The 22,794-nt window shown below is 31.2% G+C and overlaps 2 protein-coding genes across 3 annotated transcripts in view; one reads left to right on the top strand and one right to left on the bottom strand.

The window, feature by feature from the left end:
- LOC145266979 (UDP-glucosyltransferase 2-like) overlaps positions 1 to 22,794 on the top strand; it is an 81,513-nt gene that overhangs the window by 32,473 nt on the left and 26,246 nt on the right. The window lies entirely within an intron of this gene.
- Positions 4,447 to 9,706, bottom strand: LOC145267208 (uncharacterized). The gene is made up of 2 exons (XM_080123272.1): positions 9,592 to 9,706; positions 4,447 to 6,476 (listed from the first exon to the last, which is right to left on the bottom strand). Exon 2 carries the CDS (start codon positions 6,467 to 6,469, stop codon positions 5,588 to 5,590), a length of 882 nt encoding a protein of 293 aa, XP_079979398.1. The 5' UTR covers positions 6,470 to 6,476; positions 9,592 to 9,706; the 3' UTR covers positions 4,447 to 5,587.

A 22,794-nucleotide genomic window follows, 5' to 3' on the forward strand; every position in this document is an offset into this window, starting at 1 on the left:
AAATTCAAACTATTTAACTAAAACAAATCAGCAAATTAATATTAATATCAGACCTCGAGCTTTTAATAAAGTACATATATATATATATATCTCGGCGCTACGTCAACATTAATTAAGAAAAGAATATCAAACCACATTTCTTCTTTTAACAGCCATTTCTAATAATAACCAAGGAACATCTCTAACCACTTTAATTAAAAAACTTAACTCTAATAATACCCCCTTCTCAATCAAATGTTCTATCATAAAAAAGTTAAGTCTTATACAACATGCTCTAAGTCATGTCGCCTCTGCACAACCGAAGCTATAATTATAATTACTTCCCCTCAAAGTAACAATATAATAAATTATAAAAATGAACTGATCTCTTTCTGTAAACATGAGTCCAAATTTAATTATAGTAATTTTTAAATTACATAGCTATTTCTTTAACCTTTCAGATTTATATTTTTCTTTAACATTATCGTTTTTTTCATAAATACTTTCTTAATACTTTATAACTTAATAATCCTTTATTTTTATTCTTTATTTCTTCTTTGCTTGACCGTTTTTTTATCTACAATTTCCATTTTAGTCTTTAAATATTCAAATATATCAATCTACCTACACATTTATATCCTGTCTGTATATTTACTTATATTTTACTATATGCATTTACTTACATACTTACTTGCTTTATCCGGAATTTGCAGATACTGGCCATCCTCTCTCCTTTAAAAAAATTCATTTTTTATTTTATATTTTATTTTTCATCTTTTATTTTTTTGTTTGTATTTTTTTAATTTTGTTTATTTATCCAATTTAGTGTCTTTTAATAACTCTTGAGGACATTTTCTTTAGTAATAACCTGTATATTTCAATTGACCTCTTTTTTCCCCTATATTTTTCGCGCCTTTTAACGTTATTTTGTCTGGGTCATTTTGACATTCGCTTTTCTATTTAATTCTATCACCATTTAATATTTTCTTTCTCTTCTTCCCTGGTTTTTCTTATTTACAGCCATGTTAAACGCATATCTTATTTTTCTTTTATTGGAATTTTTCCATTTTTCCTTGTACATATTTGTGAATTATTCCACGGATTTCGGCTTTTTGGATTATTTTGGACCATCTTCCCATTACGCGATTTACTTGGATTTTACTTGTGCGAATGGAAATTAATTAACTTTCATTGATTTACATTTTTGGATTTTAACGTCATTGGATATTTTACCTTTCACGTGAAATCACCTTTTTCTTCCCCATATTCCCTCTGCTTCACTTTTTGTTATCAAGTAAGATCTTTGACTTACTTGCAGTTTCAAATACTTTTGTATGCAAAATCCGATCCCGCATTTTGCTAATTCCTATCCTCTGATGAGAAAGAAAGTATTTCTTCGAAACTCCGCGGATTAAGCCCTATCCACTTATTAATGTTTCCTTTTCAGATTAAATATGTTTTAACTCTTTTTCAAAGTGTTTTTACGTGTTTTATTAACTATTTGCTCATATATATATATACTAGCTGTACCCGGCCACGCGTTGCTATGGCTCAGTTTGTTAAAATGGAACATATTTGTCAAGAAAAATTGCATTTTGTATTGTTTATTTACTTTTATTATTTTTTTGCAATTTTTTTATCAATAAAAGTTGTTTATCCCCCCCCCCCAAAAAAAAAGATGAATTTTTTACCATAAATTGTTAGGTGAAAGATTGTTTTTTTTCAGGAAAACTAGTACTTTTTTTAAAGAAATTTAGCAGTAAGCGTTTATTTTTGAAAACAGAATTTTTATTATAAAAAGAACAGATGCATGCTTTATTTAAACACTGTAAATAGTTTTTCAAGAGAATGTACAAATTATTTTTTGTCAACAGATGTTAAGAAAATAAGCAGAAAAATACTCCCATCATTAATTAATTATTTATACAAAAAAAAAAAAAAAATGTTGAATTAGTGTTTCAACATTTGAACAACGCTCGGTTGAATCCGGTGATTGCCGGTCGAACCCTAACCATAATTGGAACCGATGGGGGTCAAATTCTGCATGAGTACCATTCTTTTTAATTGCGTCTTTTGTTCAATTTTTTGAGTTGGCTATCAGCGATTGCAAACTTACAAATTTAACCAATGCAAAAAAATTCAACAATTAAATAATTTTAATAAGTGTTCAGCTTCTAATACAAATCCTAGTAAATCAATTCCCCTTATTGGAAACACTCAAGGGAAGGGCGAAACCAAGTTATTGCCAGTATGTTTGGGAGAGGTTTTTAATTGTGCCCCCCTAAACAAATATAATCAAAAGAATAACAGTCAACAATTGTACTTTATAGATACAAAACAAAATATTTTTTAAGTTATTATTTTAAACGAAAAAAGTCAGTTTGTGAAATCTTTTTGTTATTTTTTTACATAAGCCCAACTTACCGTTCACATTGGAAATGACATTTATAGGTTGTTGGGTACGTTTACAACGAATAAACACGCCAATCTACCCATGTTAAGAACGGCTTTCGGAACAGATACCCTCAACCTCCCCATGTTAAGAACAGCTTTCGGAATAGACACCCCTAACCTTGTCAGCATACCTGAAAACCTATAACAGTTGACATGTCGAATGTGAACGATGAGTTGGACGTAATGTAAAAATGTATCGAATTTAAAATGGAACGAAATTCAAATTTCCGTTTCATTTTTACAACAACCGTAAAGCAGAGCATTCAATGCAAATTTTATCTAATTTAGTGTATTAATGTTATTTTTTTTAAGTAAAAAAATATTTAGGTTTGGATATAAATTTCTAAACTCATTTCACCCTAATTAATTTAGGTGACTGAAATAGGAATCTAATTGAATCTTTAATTTCCTGAATAGTAAATAGATGATCCACAATGGTCGATTTGCTGCTAATATCCATTTTTTAGGTACGTGCAAAAATACAAGGGGCATGCAATAAGTAATGCCTCTGACCTACTTCCCATACTAGTAGAGCAACGAAACTTGGCACAGTTATTAGTCTTTCTCTACATAGGAACCACCCAGAGTTATGCATTTCTCCCATCGTTTGATGCAGCTCTGGACACCGTTTTTGTAGAACACCCCAGGTCGGTCCTCCAACCACGACGTGACTTCAGAATCAAGGCTGTATCATATGGGAAATGCTTTTCTTTCAAAAACAACTTCATGGCTGGGAAGAGGTGAAAGTCAGAAGGTGCAAGGTCAGGAGAGTAGGGAGGATGGGGAGGATGGGGAAGATTTCATAACCACACGCCCGTGCTTCTGATTTGGTGACACGCGAGTTGTGGAACGGAGCATTGTCCTGCAGGAGGAGGGTACCTTTGCTGATCTTGACCCACCTCTTGATTTTGATAGCTTCCCTTAATTTCCTCAAAAGTGAAGCATAATTGTGGTACCCTTTGCCGGGAAATATGTCATCACTACTCCATCCTGGTCCCAGACGACTGAGTATGATCTTGCCAGCGGAGGGCTGCACCCTTGCCTTCTTTTGAGGTAGTGAGTCCTAGTGCTTCCATTGCATTGATTGGGCCTTGGTCTCTGGATCATAGTGATGGACCTAGGTTTCATCCTGTGTAATCAGTCTTTTGAAAAACTGTGACTCATCTTATTGGGACATCTCCAAATTCATCCTCGAGCACTCGACGCGTTCTCGCTTCTGGAATGGTGTGAGCAACCTGGGAATCCATCTGGCAGATACCTTATGCATATGGTCATGATTGATAGTTTCCACAGACCCTGTACTAATCTTGACATCTTGGACTATTTGCCGACTAGTAATGCGCCGATCTTCCAAAATGGCAGCCTCAACTTGACGGACAGATGCCCCATCAATGGCAGAAGGGGGGCGACCAAGTCTGGGAGCTGTTTCCACAGACTTCCGGTCATGTTTGAATTCACGATGCCAGCGTTTTACAAGTTCATATGACGGGGCATTATCACCATAAGTTTCTTTCATTTCATCAAAATTCTCCTGTGGTGTGCGTCCTTTCAAATACAAAAACCGGATCACTACTCGACATTCAACAGGCTAAATTTCACACCTGATTCAGTTCAAACACCTGTAAAACAGAAACCACAATTAGTTCAGAGCTATAATTTGCCACATAACCCGTAGAGATATAGATCATTGCACCTGCAAAATTTCAGCTCGATCAGACAACTGGAAGTGTGTCAGGGGCATTACTTATTGCACGCCCCTCGTAAACGAATAAGAATAGGGGGACCTAATCTTGAAAGCCGATTTATCATAATTTTCTTGTAGGTTTGCGACAACTTTTTGATTGTATTTAAATGAGGAAGGACTAGACTTAATTTCCCAAAGAAAAAAAAATACTTGTACACGTGAAAAATAAAAGTTATGAAACATGTTTTCACGGCGAGCTAACAAATTCAGCTAAATTTTGAAGTTAAATAAATTCATTGTAAAAATCCTTTTAGAGATAAATATTAGTTTTCAGCGTTTATTTCAAAGATAACACTGGTCAACAAAAAGAAACTTTTTAAAAGGTGTCTGATATTTTTTTAACTGATTTACTATAGTTTTGTCATGCTAAATCTAGAAATAACATCCATTTTGCTCTCGGAGGTCAAATTTTTTTGTAAATTTGAATTTGAAATTATGCGACTTATATTTTTTAAAACAATGTTTTCAAGATTTACTAATGGTGTTTAAATGGAAAAATGTCAGTTTTTTATAATAAAATTGCTGTATTCTAACAAACAATCATGTACACTTCATGTACAGTACATGTAACTAAAAATGAAAACTTAATGTTTGCATTATTACGGTCTTTTCGTTTTTTTTGATTGTCGCGAATGTTTTGGTGCTTGCACATCTCTTTTTAAATTCCAACAGTAGTCCGCCATCATCATCATGCCCCACCTTCCCTGGTAGCGTGATTCCATTTCTCTCAAGTCCTGGTGAAAGCGCTCTCCAAGCTCATCGCTAAAAGAGCCAAGATTTTCGGGAAAGCGGTCCATGTGCGAGTACAGGTAGTGCATTTTTATGCTAATATTGCAGCCAAGGTTTCTAAAGGCCACTAACATGTTTGCTACTAGATCGTTATAGTTCTCTGCTTTTGTGTTGCCTAGGAAATTCATCACGACCTGAACAAAGTAATCCCACGCTTGTTGCTCAACAGGATTCATGGTCTCCTCAAACGCGGGAGAGTTTTTGATCAGCTGCCTAATTTGAGGACCATCAAAAATACCAGCTTTTAATTTTTCAGTTTACAAATTGGGGAAGGTTTTACACAGAAACTGAAAACACCGTCCATCTTTATCCAGGGCTTTTGTGAATTGCTTCATCAAACCGAGATTTATATGCAGTGGAGGAAATAAAATACGTCCCCTGTCAACTAGAGGCTTGTTTATCAGTTTTTTTGCTCTACAAATTGCAAGCTCATCACGTACTGGCCATTCTTTTTTCACGTAATGTTGAGTACGATCCCTACTATCCCAGAGGCATAAAAAGCATGGGTATTTGGTAAATCCAGACTGCTGACCAAGCAAGAAGTTGACCATTTTTAAGTCAACGCAAATCAGCCATTTATGTTGGTCATAAGAAATTTTTTCTAGGACGTACTTAATTGCTTCATGCTGTTCTTTTAATGTTGTCGAATGTGCCAATGGCACAGATGCAAATTGATTTCCATTGTGTAACAACACATTTCAAAGACCTTTTGCTGCTGTCGATAAAAGGTCGCCAGTCCTCTGATTTGTATTCAGGTACGCCGAGATGTTTCAGTAGCTCTACTATGTCATTGCAATAGACTAATTCTTTTTCTTGAGCAAAATATCTTAAAAATTCCTGGTGCCTGGTACGGAAGAAACTTACGTTAACTTTATCATTTAGTATGTTCTTGTCCTTTAAACGAGATGCAAGAAGTTCGGCAGAGTCTTTTGGCAAATTTAAATCGAGAACAAGATCGTTTAGTTCGTTTTGGGAAAACAATTTTGGCTGCTCATCATTGTCATCGGGAAAGGATGCATCATGATGATCATCGGTAGTGGTAATGCTTTGAGTTTCATCCTGGCTACTGCTGCTTTCTTCAATACTTGTATCTTCAAATACAGGTACAGAAATTTCTTCACTATGAGGAGTAGGGCGCATAGCTGACGGCAAACTGGGACACTCCAGTGTTGTGCGATTTTTTCTGTTAATCCCTATGACATTGATAGCACAAAAGTAGCAATCGGTTGCATGATTTGAAGACTCTCGCCAAATCATGGGGATGCCAAAGTTCATGGACTTTCGCGTGCCTTTGCTCCACTGACGGAGATGCTCTGTACATCTTTTGCAAGCCATGTGAGGTGCCCAACTTTTGTCTTGATCGCCGAGCTTCATGCCAAAATATGCATAGTAAACACGCTTGATAAAGGTGGTGACAGTATTGCGATTTGGTGCAAGTGTGTATTCACCACAAACATAGCAAAAAACATCTGGCTTATTTACACACATTCTTCGAGTCGCCATTGTATACCTGAAAAAAAAATTAAAAATCAAATTTGTGTACGTTGTCTCCATGAAATTTAAAGTCTGTATCAAAAAAAATCGGCACAATTATATCTATGTCCTGCGAACAGTTTTAATCGCACAGTAATGAAATAATTTGACTCTGAAACACACAGAACCAATAGTAAGACTTACCTTCTTGTCTGCTTTCATATGTTGGTGTGTTTTAATAACAAGTTTTACCATTGAATTCCCGTATGGGCCAAATAAAGTCTTATCTTATCTTTAAATATCGCATAATAATCGCAAAACTTAGACTCCTTAATTAAAATTTAATCAAAAATTGTTTATTCAAATGCTTTCTTCTTTGTATTGCTAGTGCTAAAAAATTTAAATTTGTTCAGGTAATAGAACTTTAAACGGTAAATGGTTAATACTTCTGTTGTACCTTTCTCGGGTATTTAAAAGTTAAAAAATAGAAAATTAACGATAGCTTAAAATGTCGACCTGACCCAGCAAAAAGAGTTATTTTTGGATTCAGCACATCAAAATTGTCCAAAATCAGCTTACAAAACTGAGACACCAAATTTGCTGTTGACCAGTGTAATTAGTAAAAGTAAAGTCCTAAGATATTGAATTAAATTAAAAAAAAAAAAACTTGTTTGTGCAAAAAAAACAAAGAAAAAAAAAAGCTTAATTAGCCTCACAACCGAATGTTTTTGCCGTTCGCACAATAAACCGTACTTTTGGAAATACAGAATATCCAAATATGCAGAGGCCCAAAATCTGAGACAGCTGTCTGAGAATGACGTCATGTAATTAAAAGGAAGGAGGGGTTCTGGGTTTCTTCTTTTTTTCACCCAGACGGGCATTCGTACATTTCTATTGTAAATGTTTGTATAAATTTTACCATTTTTTAATTTAATTATTTTTCTATGTTCCTGTTTTTAAAATAATTTTTTTTAATTATTGGCCAATATTATATAAAAATTATGTTACGCCGAAAGTTTCCCATTCTTACGAGCAAAGAAATTATTAAAATTTTGCATATAAATATTATGCGAAATCTGTTATTTTAAAAAAAGTAGAAATATTTTTGCTATTATAATTTTTTTTGTGAAAATATTAAATAAACAATGCTTAATTCAATGGTAATATCGGTAATTCGAGAAATTAATTTTTCTTCGAGTTATATCGAATTCATTAATACGGACTTTAGAAGCTTTTTTTCGTAATGTTCCTGTAAAAGAAAATTTTATTGTTACAAATTACGATGCTTTATTTATATAAAAAAAGCAAAAATAATGTCTTGCGTTTTTTTTATTTACTACTGAAAACCATAACTTTAGTAAAGGTATTTTTTGTTTAAACAAAATACATTCCCACTATTCCGCGATCATTATTTCATAAATTCTGAAAATTTCATCAAAATTGGTTAATTTCCTGATTTTTGGTGAATTTTTAAGTGGTCAAAATGTTTATACATTTTGAGCTTCGGCATTCATTTTGCCCGTACCTACCATTCTTCGATGATAGGAAAACGACCACATGGGGTTAATTTAAATTAAATTTCAATCACATGGTTACATTATCAATAATTACATGATTAAATACATTAAAAATTTACCGAAATTGTAATCACATTCTGTTTACATTAAGCTAGACCACGGCCTGTAGTGGTGAGACTAAAAGATAGTTTTAGTGATGCCACGTGACGGCAGGCGGTGATAAATAATTATCCCCAAATAAAAAAAAATGGCCCATCGGTACAAAGAAAACCACCTATTTATTAAAGAAAAATTAAGAATGTTATAATTAAAAAAGAGATATATAAAAACACGCATGGGTACAGTAAACATACCAAAATGTCGAAGCAATTGTTCCAGTGGTTATTCAATCAATCAATATCTCTCACACACACACACACACACACACACACACACACACACACACACACACACACACACACACACTTTTACCTAAAGCTGAAATTGTGGAGGTTCGGTTTTATCTTCAAAGCGTGAATCATTCAAATATCGTTTGATAGATAATATTTACTGAGATAGAGTAATATATATTTGTATATTATATTCCTCTTAATATAGATTAATATAGAGTTATATGAATTAATATAGATTGATATGGACGAATATAGATTTATATAGATTACTATAGATAAATATAATTTAATATGGATTAATATAAATTGATATAGATTTTTTCGGAAACTACTGATCCGATCTAGCTGAAATTACGTACAGATTTTCCGTTCAATGCTGAGGCAAAGATTAATATAGATTAATATGGATTAATAGGGGTTAATAAATATTAATAGGGGTTAATCTATATAATTATAAAACTTAAATGTCCTTGTAACGAGTGATGTAACCCACTTTCCGGTTTACGACATCCGGTTGCGCATGCGCGCATAAACATTAACGTTTAGACAATTGGACCGAGTTATCCCCCTTACACTATTAATAACCATGAAACTAATGCGGCCCTTTATAACTAGAGGGCGTGATTAAAATCTTTTTTTCTTCCATTTTTTTAAATGTCGTCTGCTTACATTCTTATTGCCGATTTTCCAGTAGCTGATTAACTTTACCATAACTTGGCATACTCCTGTATTTTATCTGCACAGGCCAAACGGAAATCTGGGTCCATAAATGCACACGTTCCTATTACATTAAATAGTGTTTTCTTTTGTTGTTTTTTAAATAGTAAATATTTCGGTCATATTTTTTACACATACTAAATCCATTTTTTTAAATAAATTTAATATTTTAAATTCATCATAAGTTGTTGAACAACGCTGTAAAAAATGTCGTCGGCGTTCGATTCGTAAGAAAAGTATGTTTAATTTTCGAGTTTTAAGCGATTATTAAAAGATTTTTCCCCCATGTTTGAGTAAACCGTCAGGATATTCATTCAATAAATGTTTTGGTTTTCAAATATTTGTGTTCGGAAAAAATCTTGTTTGTTACTTATTTGCTGCGGTATTTGACCAAGAAGAAATTGGAGTTATCCCCACCACCACCATTGCAACCGTCCGTATACTGCAGAATTGTCGAAAATAAAATAAATTAATAAAAAACAAAACATTTTAAGTTAAATAAAAGATGTAATGTTTTCTCACTTACCTATTAAAAGTAACACATGATTAGAACAAAACACTTTCGATAAAATCGCTCGATCTGTTAGGGTTTCTAAATAATATGCTTTTGTTCTAAAAAAAAAATGTCGAGCGTTTCGTCTATGTGGTAGAAATGAACAAATCGCAAAACGGTGTAAACATGATTTTGTTCCTTATATTAAAAATGTCAACCAGATTTTTTTTGTCGAGATTACTATTTTAAAAAAGGAAAACAAATGTTTTTATATGTAATAAATCCTAACTATTTTTACTTACAAAACATAAATCATTTAAGGAACAAAATATGTTGATGCAAAACTAACTTTTGTCTGTATTTGAAAATAAAAATAATGACCAATTGGTGCTAGTGTCCGGACATTATAGCCGCATTTTCGTATTGCGAAAGTCTAGCTCTGCTAGAAAACTGCGGCTGCTGTAAAAAAAAAAAACTATTTTCTTTACGTCACAAGTGTCACGCTCATGCATTAATTCCATAGCTAATATAATATACTGACCCAACGGGTCACAGTTGTCTAGTAGAGATTAAAATTAAACGCAAAGTTGGACACAAATTTAATCATATTAAACCATCAATTTGATAAAAAGTAATCTTTCAAAATGAACAGGTCATAACTTTTTTCCCCGTTTTGAACCACTAAAACATCTAATATATATAATTATTGTATTGTTGCTGATGTTAATACAATGAAATTTCGGCGTTAATAAAATAGTGCTCACTAATAACTAGAGTCATATAACTGTATAATTTTCTTTATAAAAAAAATTTTTTTAGCTATAATTTTATAATATTTCTATCGCAATCCATCACCAAACAACCTTATGTAGCCATTAATGTCTTGATCTGGTATACATAGTGAAAATCATGTAATATATATATATATTATATATATATATATATATATATATATATATAGTATAATTATTGCATAATTATATATTTTATATAAATATATAATTATAAATTATATATTTTATATAATATTTTATAATTATAAATTATATATTTTATATATGTATTAGCTGTACCCTGCCACGCGTTGCTGTGGCTCAATTTGGTGTAATGGAAAAATCTAATAAGAGAAAACGCATGTTTCTTATATTGTTAGTACAGCAATTCACTCCAAAAGTGTAAAAAAATATACAAAAATGGAGAAAAAAAAGCGGTACTCTTGTAGAATCTGACCAGGATCCTTAGGAGTTTCCATCAATCATGGCTTGGGATCGACCAGCAGTCAATGGATTAAGCTAAAATGTTGGAATTTTTAATCGATTTTTTTTTGTGTGTGTTTTTTTTTAAATCAAATATCCTACTTTCCAATTAATATTTGGATGAGGGGGGATACTATACACAGATTCGAAAAGTTGTCCAAAAACAAATAAAAGCAAAGGTAAAGTAAGTTATATTTCTACATAACTGAATAATTTGTTTGTTTTTATTTAATGTAAAAGGTTTACTCAGCTCGGAAAAGCACAGTGTTTATCAATGTATTTGAAAAAGACAAATGGTCGTGGACTCTGTTGAATATGTTAAGTTTGGGAAAATTAAGTAAAAAAAAACTAAAAAACTATACATAACAGTGTAAAAACCCCACCGAATATATGTGACCATGACATAGGCTGACCTATTTCGTGGATTTCTGACAGTATATTGTATAGTTTATTAGTTTTAACTCATTTTCCAAAACGTAATCAACAGTGTCCGCCATCATTTGTATTTTTCAAATACACTGATAAACACTGGTTTTCGAGTCGACTAAACGTTACATTAAATCAAACGGGTTTGTATTACTGAACACAGATCCGAAAAAGTTGTCGAAAACTAAATATATAACAAATGTAATCTAAGGCAAGATAAGTTACTTTTCTACCTAACTGGGTAAGCCAGTTTGGTAGAAAAGTAACTTATTTTGCCTTTGATAATATTTGTTATACATTTGTTTATTGGCAACTTTTTCGAATCTATGCGTACAGTAATACAAACCAAAAAAAGAAAAACACAAAACAATATCCAGTTACGTAGAAAAGTAACTTATCCTGCCTTTGAGGTCCACCTACACAATTTGTTTTAAAATTACTACTTTTAAACGTTTTCTACGATGCTGAATAAGAAAATCTTATTTACAGTTGCAGAGGAAAGTAGTTTTCGAGATATAAAGACCTGTGATATGCACTATAATTCACTGGCGGCTATGAATAAACACCCCCATCTCCCAATAAGAACAGCTTTCAGAATAAATAACGACTACCCACCCATGTTAAACATTGTGAAAGTGGACCTAAAGTAAAAAATTTACCTTTTTCTTTTTTTTTTTTAATAAATTGTTAGTTTAAAGCACAACGCTATTGTGTACAACGGTTTTAATAAAAGAAAAGCGTTCATATTTTCTCATATAAAAACAACTCTGAAAAAAAAAAAAAAAAAAAAAAAAAAAAACGTACTTTCAAGTTTGTTAGAATAAGTTTTATCGAAAAAAAAAATTTTTTTACTTATGCTTTATTTTTTAAATATAACAATTCCTGTTTTACGCTTTTAACGAACGTAAATTTCATGGTGTCTGCTTTTTTGTTTGTTTGTTTTTTGTTTTTTTGTTTTGTTTTTGTTTTTTGGTATTTTGTTACATTAGGTCCCCCTCCACGATTTGTTTTGAAATTACTACTCTTAAAGGTTTTCGACGATACTGAATAAGGAATGAATATTTATAATTTGCAGAGGCAAGTATTTTTTGATATATAAAGACATGTGTTATGCATTATAATTCACTGGCGGCCTCTCAATATTAAGAACGGCTTTTTGAATGAAACAGCTTTAGGAATAAACACCCTTAATATTCCCATGTTAAGAATGGCTTTCAGAATAAATACCCCTAACCTCCCCATGTAAAAAACGGCTTTTGGAATAAATATCCCCATCCTCCCCATGTTAAGAACGGCTTGCAGAATAAACAACGCCTACCCACCTATGTTAAAATTGTGGAGGTAGAGCTAAAGTAAATTTTTATTTTTAAATTAATTGTTAGTTTAAAGCACAACGCTACCACGGTTTTAATAAAGGAAAAGCATTAATATTTTCTTATATAAAAACAACTCGGGGAAATGGCAGGGTTGGAGTTTAGGTGACGATTAACCTCGAACCCAAAACAACTCAAACCAAAAACGAAAGGGACACATTATATCGATTCCATGGAAACAATGACTATATCGTTCAGTTTACAAATAAGCTGAATTTATTTTCCAAAATTAAATAATATAAATAGAATTTTTTTCTCTTATTGTTAACAATATTCTAAATTTCTTTCAATATTGACCTACTTTAATAAAAGTATTTTTCTTTATCGCTAAAAGACATTAATATTAATTTTAATTCAATTTTAGTGATATTTGTTTACTCCGTTGACGTTGCGCAAAAAAAAAAAAAAAAAAAAAAAAAAAAAAAAAACAATATAAACAGATTTTTTTAAATAAAAAACGAAACTATTTTTATTTACATTGTAAACATATAGAAATAGAACTTTTGATAATTTAAAAAATTTGAAACGATACGAACAGAATTGTTATGGTACTTTTGGTGGGGGGGTGTTTTTCACCCTCACCAAAAGTCCAAGAACAATTCTGTTTGTATTGTTTAAATTTTTTAAAAAATAATCAAAAGTTCTATTTCTATATGTTTACAATGTAAATAAAAATTGTTTCGTTTTTTATTTTAAAAAATCTATTTATATTGTTTTGTTTGTTTGTTTTTTTTTCATTTCCAGCATTTTTTTTTTTTTTTGCGCGCGCGCGGGAAGTCATCGGAGTAAACAAATATCACTAAAATTGAATAAAATTAATATTAATGCCTTTTAGCGATAAAGGAAAAAACAAACATTAAAATAGGTCAATATTAAACAAAACATTTGAATACTGTTTACAATAAAAGAAAAAAAATTCTCTTTATATTCTTTAATTTGGACAAATAAGTTCAGTTTATTTGTAAACTGAACGATATGGTATCTGTTTTCATCGATAAAAACCGGTGAATCAATATAATGTATCCCTGCCATTTTTGGTTTGAGCTGTTTTGGGTTCGAGGTTAATCGCCACCTAAACTCCAATCCTGCCAAAAAAGTTTTTTATACGCACGTGCAGTCAGAATTGTTATTTTTCGTCATTTCAAAATGGTATGATTTCATCATAAGGACATCATCATTTTATCATAAGGACATCATCATTTTATCATAAGGACATCATCATTTTATCATAAGGACATCATCATTTTATCATAAGGACATCATTTTATCATAAGGACATCATTTTATCATAAGGACATCATCATTTTATCATAAGGACATCATCATTTTATCATAAGGACATCATCATTTTATCATAAGGACATCATCATTTCTAACGGAAAAAAAATGGCGAAAATAGTTCCGCATTATGAAAAATGTTTTTATTTTATTTAATATTAATTTCTGTGTTACTATTTTAACGATTAAAAAAAGTGTTAAAGTCAAAATCGTATTTAATATTAATTTCTGTTACTATCTTAACGACTTTTAACAAAGTGTGTTAAAGTCAAAATCGCATTTAATATTAATTTCTGTGTTACTATTTTCACGATTAAAAAAAGGTGTTAAAGTCAAAATCGTTATTAATATTAATTTCTGTGTGACTATTTTAACGATTAAAAAAAGTGTGTTACTATTTTAACGATTAAAATAAGGTGTTAAAGTCAAAATCGTATTTAATTTTAATTTCTGTGTTACTATTTTAACGATTAAAAAAAGTGTGTTACTATTTTAACGATTAAAAAAAGTGTGTTACTATTTTAACGATTAAAAAAAGTGTGTTACTATTTTAACGATTAAAAAAATGTGTTACTATTTTAACGATTAAAAAAATGTGTTACTATTTTAACGATTAAAAAAATGTGTTACTATTTTAACGATTAAAAAAATGTGTTACTATTTTAACGATTAAAAAAATGTGTTACTATTTTAACGATTAAAAAAATGTGTTACTATTTTAACGATTAAAAAAATGTGTTACTATTTTAACGATTAAAAAAATGTGTTACTATTTTAACGATTAAAAAAATGTGTTACTATTTTAACGATTAAAAAAATGTGTTACTATTTTAACGATTAAAAAAATGTGTTACTATTTTAACGATTAAAAAAATGTGTTACTATTTTAACGATTAAAAAAATGTGTTACTATTTTAACGATTAAAAAAATGTGTTACTATTTTAACGATTAAAAAAATGTGTTACTATTTTAACGATTAAAAAAATGTGTTACTATTTTAACGATTAAAAAAATGTGTTACTATTTTAACGATTAAAAAAATGTGTTACTATTTTAACGATTAAAAAAATGTGTTACTATTTTAACGATTAAAAAAATGTGTTACTATTTTAACGATTAAAAAAATGTGTTTTAAAGTCAAAATCGTATTTAATATTAATTTCTGTGAGAAGAAATTAATATTAAATACGATTTTGACTTTAACACTTTTTTTAATCGTTAAAATAGTATTCAACGATTAAAAAAAGTGTGTTAAAGTCAAAATCGTATTTAATATTAATTTCTGTGTTACTATTTTAACGATTAAAAAGGTGTGTTGAAGTAAAAATCGTATTTAATATTAATTTCTGTGTTACTATTTTAACGATTAAAAAAAGTTTGTTAAAGTCAAAATCGTATTTAATATTAATTTCTGTGTTACTATTTGAACGATTAAAAAAGTCTGTTAAAGTCAAAATCGTATTTAGTATCAATTTCTGTGTTATTTTAACAAAGTGTGTTAAAGTCAAAATCGTATATAATATTAATTTCTGTGTTACTATTTTAACGATTAAAAAAGGTGTGTTACTATTTTAACGATTAAAAAAGGTGTGTTACTATTTTAACGATTAAAAAAGGTGTGTTAAAGTAAAAATCGTATTTAGTATTAATTTCTGTGTTATTATTTTAACGACTTTTAACAAAGTGTGTTAAAGTCAAAATCGCATTTAATATTAATTTCTGTGTTACTATTTTAACGATTAAAAAAGTGTGTTAAAGTAAAAATCGTATTTAATAATTATTTCTGTGTTACTATTTTAACGATTAAAAAAAGGTGTTAAATTCAAAATCGTATTTAATATTAATTTCTGTTACTATTTTAACGATTAAAAAAAGTGTGTCAAAGACAAAATCGTATTTAATATTAATTTCTGTTACTATTTTAACGATTAAAAAATGTGTTAAAGTCAAAATCGTATTTAATATTAATTTCTGTGTTACTATTTTAACGATTAAAAAAGGTGTGTTAAAGTCAAAATCCTATTTAATATTAATTTCTGTTACTATCTTAACACACTTTGTTAAAAGTCGTAAAAGTCAAAATCGTATTTAACATTTATTTCTGTGTAACTATTTTTACGATTAAAAAAAAGCGTGTTAAAGTAAAAATCGTATTTAATATTAATTTCTGTGTTACTATCTTAACGATTAAAAAAGGTGTGTTAAAGTCAAACTCGTATTTAGTATTTATTTCTGTGTTATTTAAACGACGTTTTACAAAGTGTGTTAAAGTAAAAATCGTATTTAATATTTCTGTGTGACTATTTTAACGATTAAAAAAAAAGTGTGTTACTATTTTAACGATTAAAAAAGGTGTGTTAAAGTCAAAATCGTATTTAGTATTAATTTCTGTGTTACTATTTTAACGATTAAAAAAGTGTGTTAAAGTCAAAATCGTATTTAATATTAATTTCTGTGTTACTATTTTAACGAATAAAAAAAGTAGTTAAAGTCAAAATCCTATTTAATATTAATTTCTGTGTTGCAATTTTAACGATTAAAAAAAGTGTTACTATTTTAACGATTAAAAAAAGGTGTTAAAGTCAAAATCCTATTTAATATTAATTTCTGTGTTGCAATTTTAACGATTAAAAAAAGTGTGTTACTATTTTAACGATTAAAAAAAGTGTGTTACTATTTTAACGATTAAAAAAAGGTGTTAAAGTAAAAATCCTATTTAATATTAATTTCTGTGTTGCAATTTTAACGATTAAAAAAAGTGTGTTACTATTTTAACGATTAAAAAAGGTGTGTTAAAGTCAAACTCGTATTTAGTATTAATTTCTGTGTTATTATTTTAACGACGTTTTACAATGTGTGTTAAAGTCAAAATCGTATTTAATAATGATGTCTGTGTTACTTTTTTAATCGTTAAAATAGTAACAGAGAAATTAATATTAAATACGATTTTGACTTTAACACACTTTTTTAATCGTTACACATATGTATATATATCTATAGTACAAGATTTTGTTGGAAATTATTATGAGGAAAATTATACAACACACACACACACACATACATATATAGTACAAGATTTTTTTGAACAAATATCTGTATTTTTACTCTGTATATAACTCTTGTATATTTCACCTTAGATCTCTTCATTACAGCCGTTTCGTTGATGGGATTACAATTCTATGATTTTATGTTTTCATAGAAATTTTCCTCCAGTCAACTCGTCAGATGCGATTTCTATCCGATGTTATCAACAAAAAGTTTATTTGTGCATGATAAACCTGGTGCGTTCGTTTGACGGAAAATAAATTTTTATCCTAACGTTGTTACAGGTCGGCCATCTTAGGTACTGTGCAAACCAAAATTCATGTTTGAATACTTTTTTTCAATTTTTTTAATTTTACGTTTTTGGCTTAATTTCCGTCTTTTCCTTACTATTTTTCCCCCTATTTTTTTTTTCTATATTTATGCGTATTTATTCTAATATTCATTTTGTTTGATTTTGAATTGCTATTAATCAGTTAAGCTTCTTGTTTCAATGGAGTTCACTCCTGTGGAAAGTATCTATATTAGTGCAGTTACTTTTCTTGCATCTTTTTCGTTAACTATATTATACTGTTAATTTTTGTCAATATGTCTCTTATTTAATTGTGTTTGTTTCCTTTTCAGTTTATTTATTTTTAATATTTATCCAGTTGTTTGTTGTTTTTATACTCTTAAGTTCCATTATGTTGTTCTATTAATATTAACATTATTCTTACGTGGTCGATTAACCTATGTTTTTCTTTTGCATTTCCTAGCTGCATACGGCCCGTTGTCTACTTTTGTTAGATTTCTCGCCCTATAGTTTCCGTTTATGTTGTGGTTTTTACTCCGGTCTAATGCGTGATATTAAGTATCGATTTTTATGCACACATTCATGAATTACATCTTGTCTGTTTAACAATTTTTCTTCTGATATTAATGGTGGCCCTGTCGGTGGGGCATTAGAATACGCCGACTGCCCCACCCCCTGCAGAGGGTAAAAGTCCCTCAATGGGGGTCCTGGATATGACCTTAACTATATCCAGTGGTGAGGCCCCTGCTTGTGGGCTTTAGGGAGTGTGGATCCACCCTTTAATTACCATTGCTCCCAGGTCCACTCTGACCCAGAGTGGTAGTACCTGTTAGGGTCCTAACTATGGGTTGAATAGAAACCGACGTGAAAACAACAAATATATTCTATTAAAAAAAATTTTCTTCAAAATCTTTGGATTCGGCATTAAACCCAAAAAGGGTTGATATGCCGTAAAACAAAAACAACCTACCAACCAATCTGATATTAATAGCGTGTTTGAGTTTTTCTTAGTTTTTTCTGTTATCTCCATTATTGCTATTGTTTCTATTATTGTTATGTCTCATCATTGTTATCTACATTATTGTTGTTTTCGTTCCTTGTGTTATTTTCTTTATCAGTGTCTAGTTTAAAAGATGTTACGTGATTACGATATCTGTTTTAAAGTAAATTCCAGTGCTCCCCAGATATACTCCAGTTTATCTAACTCCAGAAAAAAAAGGTTATTTCTTAAAGGGTAATTATTCTATTTTTTTCTTTGAAGCTTATTATTACCTACACATAGGCACATTTTTATTCCCATTTAATAAAAACATCAGAAATACGACACCACGCACCCACATGTACTCCGATATCAATATATATATATATGCGTATGCCTAAAATAGGAGTTTTAATCGACTTACGCTTGCCAAATTTTTTTCTTTCAAGTTTGACCCTTTAGCAACTAATTTGACGCCTTAGCAACTATTAGGTTGAACCGACGTTGCGTTTATAGGAAATGGGAGTGTGAGTCGGTTGTGATAGTATGAACATTTACCTCCCCATAGAGAACTCTCTAAAGAACAGTTTTAAACATAGACCCACTTCCGTTTAGGCGGGTTTTTCAGAAGAATAAAAAATGGAGCTTATATCATGACTCCTTTAACTGCATCTCATGCGTTGTCGTCCTTCTTTCCATAAAAATGATAATATTTCATGGTGGCAGCGATGGTTATTTTTGCGATGCCCTGCTGAACAGATGAATGTGTTAAAAACATACGAGCGACATAAAAAAAAGGAATCGGAAAAAAAATAATACGAACGGCGCTATGCTACGAACTGTTAGTAACTTATTTTCGTCTTCCAAATGTAAAACTTTTGTGAGAGGAAAAAAACAAAAAAATTAAATAAAAAAAAATATATATATATAACTGACGCCGTGAAAAAAAAATGGATTTAATATCGCCGGGATCTAAACATTAAAACAATGGCTACAAACGAGCCGTCTATGTGTTGGACATCCGCGGACCTAACTAAACATTTAGATTATTTAAGCGGCGTTGTAACCTTTATTTCTCGGTCAAAAATATCTCGTTGGAAAAACAGGTTGATCACATTTTGTTACAATCGAGAGAAGAAGGCCTTAAAAGGTACAACACTTGCTCATTCAAAAATGAAGCCGACAGAAATAATCCAGAAATAATTTTGCAAAAATTTGAAGAAAGACTGCATTTACACATTACTCGTTTTTATCTGCGTCATTATAAACAATGGCAGTCAGAGAGTTTCGATGACTTTCTAGCTCGATGTAAATTGTAGGCATTGAAGTGCAAATTATGGGATATCCAGGAAACAGAGGAACGACTCACCGAGCAGGTCATGTCTGGAACGAAGCGCCCAGAACTTCAAAAACAACTTTTATTGAAGGGTAAAGATCTAACGCTGCAGGAAGCTATAAACTGTGGCAAGACACATGAAGCTTCCATAGACCATATGAGACAGCTAGCTGAAAAGGTCGAACGTAAAAAGCAAGAAATAGATGCAGTGCGATGCCAGCATTGTAAACGATGCAGAGGCTCCCACCCGAGCGGAAAATGCCCGGCATGGGGTACCATATGTTTAGCTTGTGGACGAAAAATCAATGCACGAACTAAAATGAAAACGCAGCAAGGTATGTGCCGACACGCACAACATGGAAAGAAAAAAATAAACCAGGACGCACATAATTACAAAAGAACCACAGCAACTGGATGCACTCGGTAAATGCCTCTCAGAAGGGCAATGAAGCGATGTTTAACAAGTTTGAACAAATGTCTTTTGACTATCTAAGAACAAAGCGACAATCGAACGGAGATTTTCACAAACCTTATAATTAAGCTTCCCAAGCTCCCAGGCACCCATTTTCTGAAAGCTAAGGTGGATACAGGAGACGAAGTCAACATACTTCGATTACGTACTTTCCGGAAGATGTTCCCACACCTGATAAGTGCAGCAGGACACCTACTCCCCGGTGCAACAAAGGATGAACCAATTGCTTTAACAGCATATAATGGTTCTCACATTACACAGCACGGATCCATTAAAATAGCTTGTTTACACAAAGGAAAATGGAAGACCCTCAAGTTCATTGTTGTGACAACAGAAGGGCCTACGATCATAGGGCTACCTTTGACCAGAGATTTTAAACTGGTAACTCTACACTGTTCGATCTGAGAAACTCCAGTCTCAATAAGATCAACGAAGGATCTAGTAAATATGTACCCAGACCGTTTTGACAATATCCGCAATTTTGAGGGTGAATATCATATTGTCCTGAAACCAGACAATCACCCTGTTATACATGCACAGAGGAAATATCCCATACATATGAGGGAAGAAATCCAGACCGAGTTGGAGAATATGGTGAAACAAGGTGTTATACGAAAAGTAACCGAGCCTACAGGATGGGTCAGCAGCTTCGTCTATGTGAGTAAAGATAAAGGAAAACTCCGTCTGTGTTTAGATCCGAAATATGGCTATCATGAGATGTCATTACAAGACCCCTACAATGGAAGACCTTGAACTCTGGTGCCAAATATTTTTCTAAATTGGATGCCAAAAATGGATATTGGTCCATCAAACTTGATGCAGCCTCACGACTGTTGACTACCTTCAACTCCCCTTTTAGAAGATTTTGTTTCATAGTACAAACGCTTTCCGGAAAAAAAAAATGCGTCGAAATTGTCAGCCCATTAGAGTAGACCCCTCCGGAAGCGCATCATGTTTAGAGGTACACTTCACTGAAGTTTGTCAGGAAGCTGCCAGAGACTGTTCGTCCAGTATAGAAACAAACAACACACAAAGGCAACAGTCACCTGTTAAAGAAATACCCTATGAGGTAACAGACTCAGACAACCATACAGCAACCAAAGCTGGACGTATTATGACCCCCCCCCCAAAAAAAAGATTTAGAGATGAAACAATTACTGATTGACTTTTGTTAGAAATTTTTTTTTATTATTATTTCTAATGCGCCTCTCTTTTCTTGTTTCCTTGTTATCCGAACAACTTGGTTAATTTTGAGAAAGAATAACACAATAAAATTCTTGTATTTAAAATAACGTATATTTACAAGTAAAGGTTAAAGTTTCCAAAACAGTTGTTCTGGAGGAGTTTCTGTTTGTTGCAGAAAAAGTGAGTAATTTCTGAGAAGTGCTCGCTGTTAATCTTTTTTTTTTTTTATTGTTGCAAGCAACTCCAAGTAAGTGGATAATTTGCATAAGTGGCTTTATGCAAATTACCTTACAAAGTTTGAGTACAAATAATTCTAACACTCCCTCCAAGAAGATTGCAATACGTTTATTGCAATAAAAACAGAAGGAGAGATGTGTCTGAAATATATATAAAGAATTTATAAAAAAAATAATTTGCCGTTTTATTTTTCTATATCTTTGTTTTTCATTTTTTTTTTTTTTTAAATTGTTGGATGGTTGATTTTTTTTTGTATCAACCTTTTTAGGTCATTCAATGCCAAGAACAATTTTTCTTTTTTATTTATTCATTTTTTTTTAATAGGAAAAGTGAATTTGTTTAATTATTACAGATAATCAATATTATCTTTTATCATTTGATAGAATTTGGCAGAGGCTTTGCGTTTGGGTCTAGTCCTGAGTTGATTGGACACCTCTTCATTACTATTGCCTAATTGCAGTGTTTTATCATTAAGTTCTTCACTAGAATCATTTTGGAAAGGCTTACTGATAGGTTCTTCCATTCGAGTATTACCTTGGGGACATATTTCCATAGGGTATAGGTTAGAAATGGAGTGATACTCTATTGCCCCATTACCTTGCTTCAGTTTAACAGCTCGTATTTTATTGTCAAACCCTACTACATTTTCTAAAAACTTGCCCAGCATCCAGAAGGGTCTCGATTTAGTCGTGGATTTGATCAATACGACATCCCCTACTTTTATTCTATTTTCCCATTTATTTTGGTAAATATTCCTGCCATGTTCTCTTAAACTTAGCAAATAGCTTTCATACCATTAATAATTTAAATTTTAATATTATTTCTTCTTGAAAATTTAAAGTTTTATTTAATGAGTTTGAGTCAGGTTCTTCCTGCCAAACCTCTTCCTCTTCAGATTTTAGAACTAAAGAGAAATTCCCATATATTCTCAAAAAGGAATTAGGAGTTATAATTTCAAGATTAGGAGAGCTTAATCTATAAGTTAAAGGTCTAGAATTTAGAGCCAACTTAATATTTGACAATGTTTTTAAAAGTTCAAAATAGCTAAGTCTAGATCTTCCTATGACCTTGAATAGACAACCCTTAAGAACTCTTATCAATCTCTCCCAAGTCGAACCAACCCACGCAGAATATAAAGGGATTTTGATATGTCGGATATCTTATTTCTCTAGTTCTTCCTGAAACGTCTTTGACTGTAGAGAACTTTCAAGAATACAACCTGCCTTTTTAAAGGTTTTAGCGTTATCACTATAAAAATTGAGGTACAGAATACATGTTGGAAAATCTCTGAAAGGCCAGCATAAAATTTCGGGTGGACATATCGGGTAACAGTTCAAAATGGACTGCCTTTATCTTAAG

The sequence above is a fragment of the Euprymna scolopes genome, chromosome 42 (genome assembly GCF_053919585.1).
Source record: "Euprymna scolopes isolate OS-2025 chromosome 42, ASM5391958v1, whole genome shotgun sequence".
Classification (NCBI taxonomy): Eukaryota; Metazoa; Mollusca; class Cephalopoda; order Sepiida; family Sepiolidae; genus Euprymna; species Euprymna scolopes.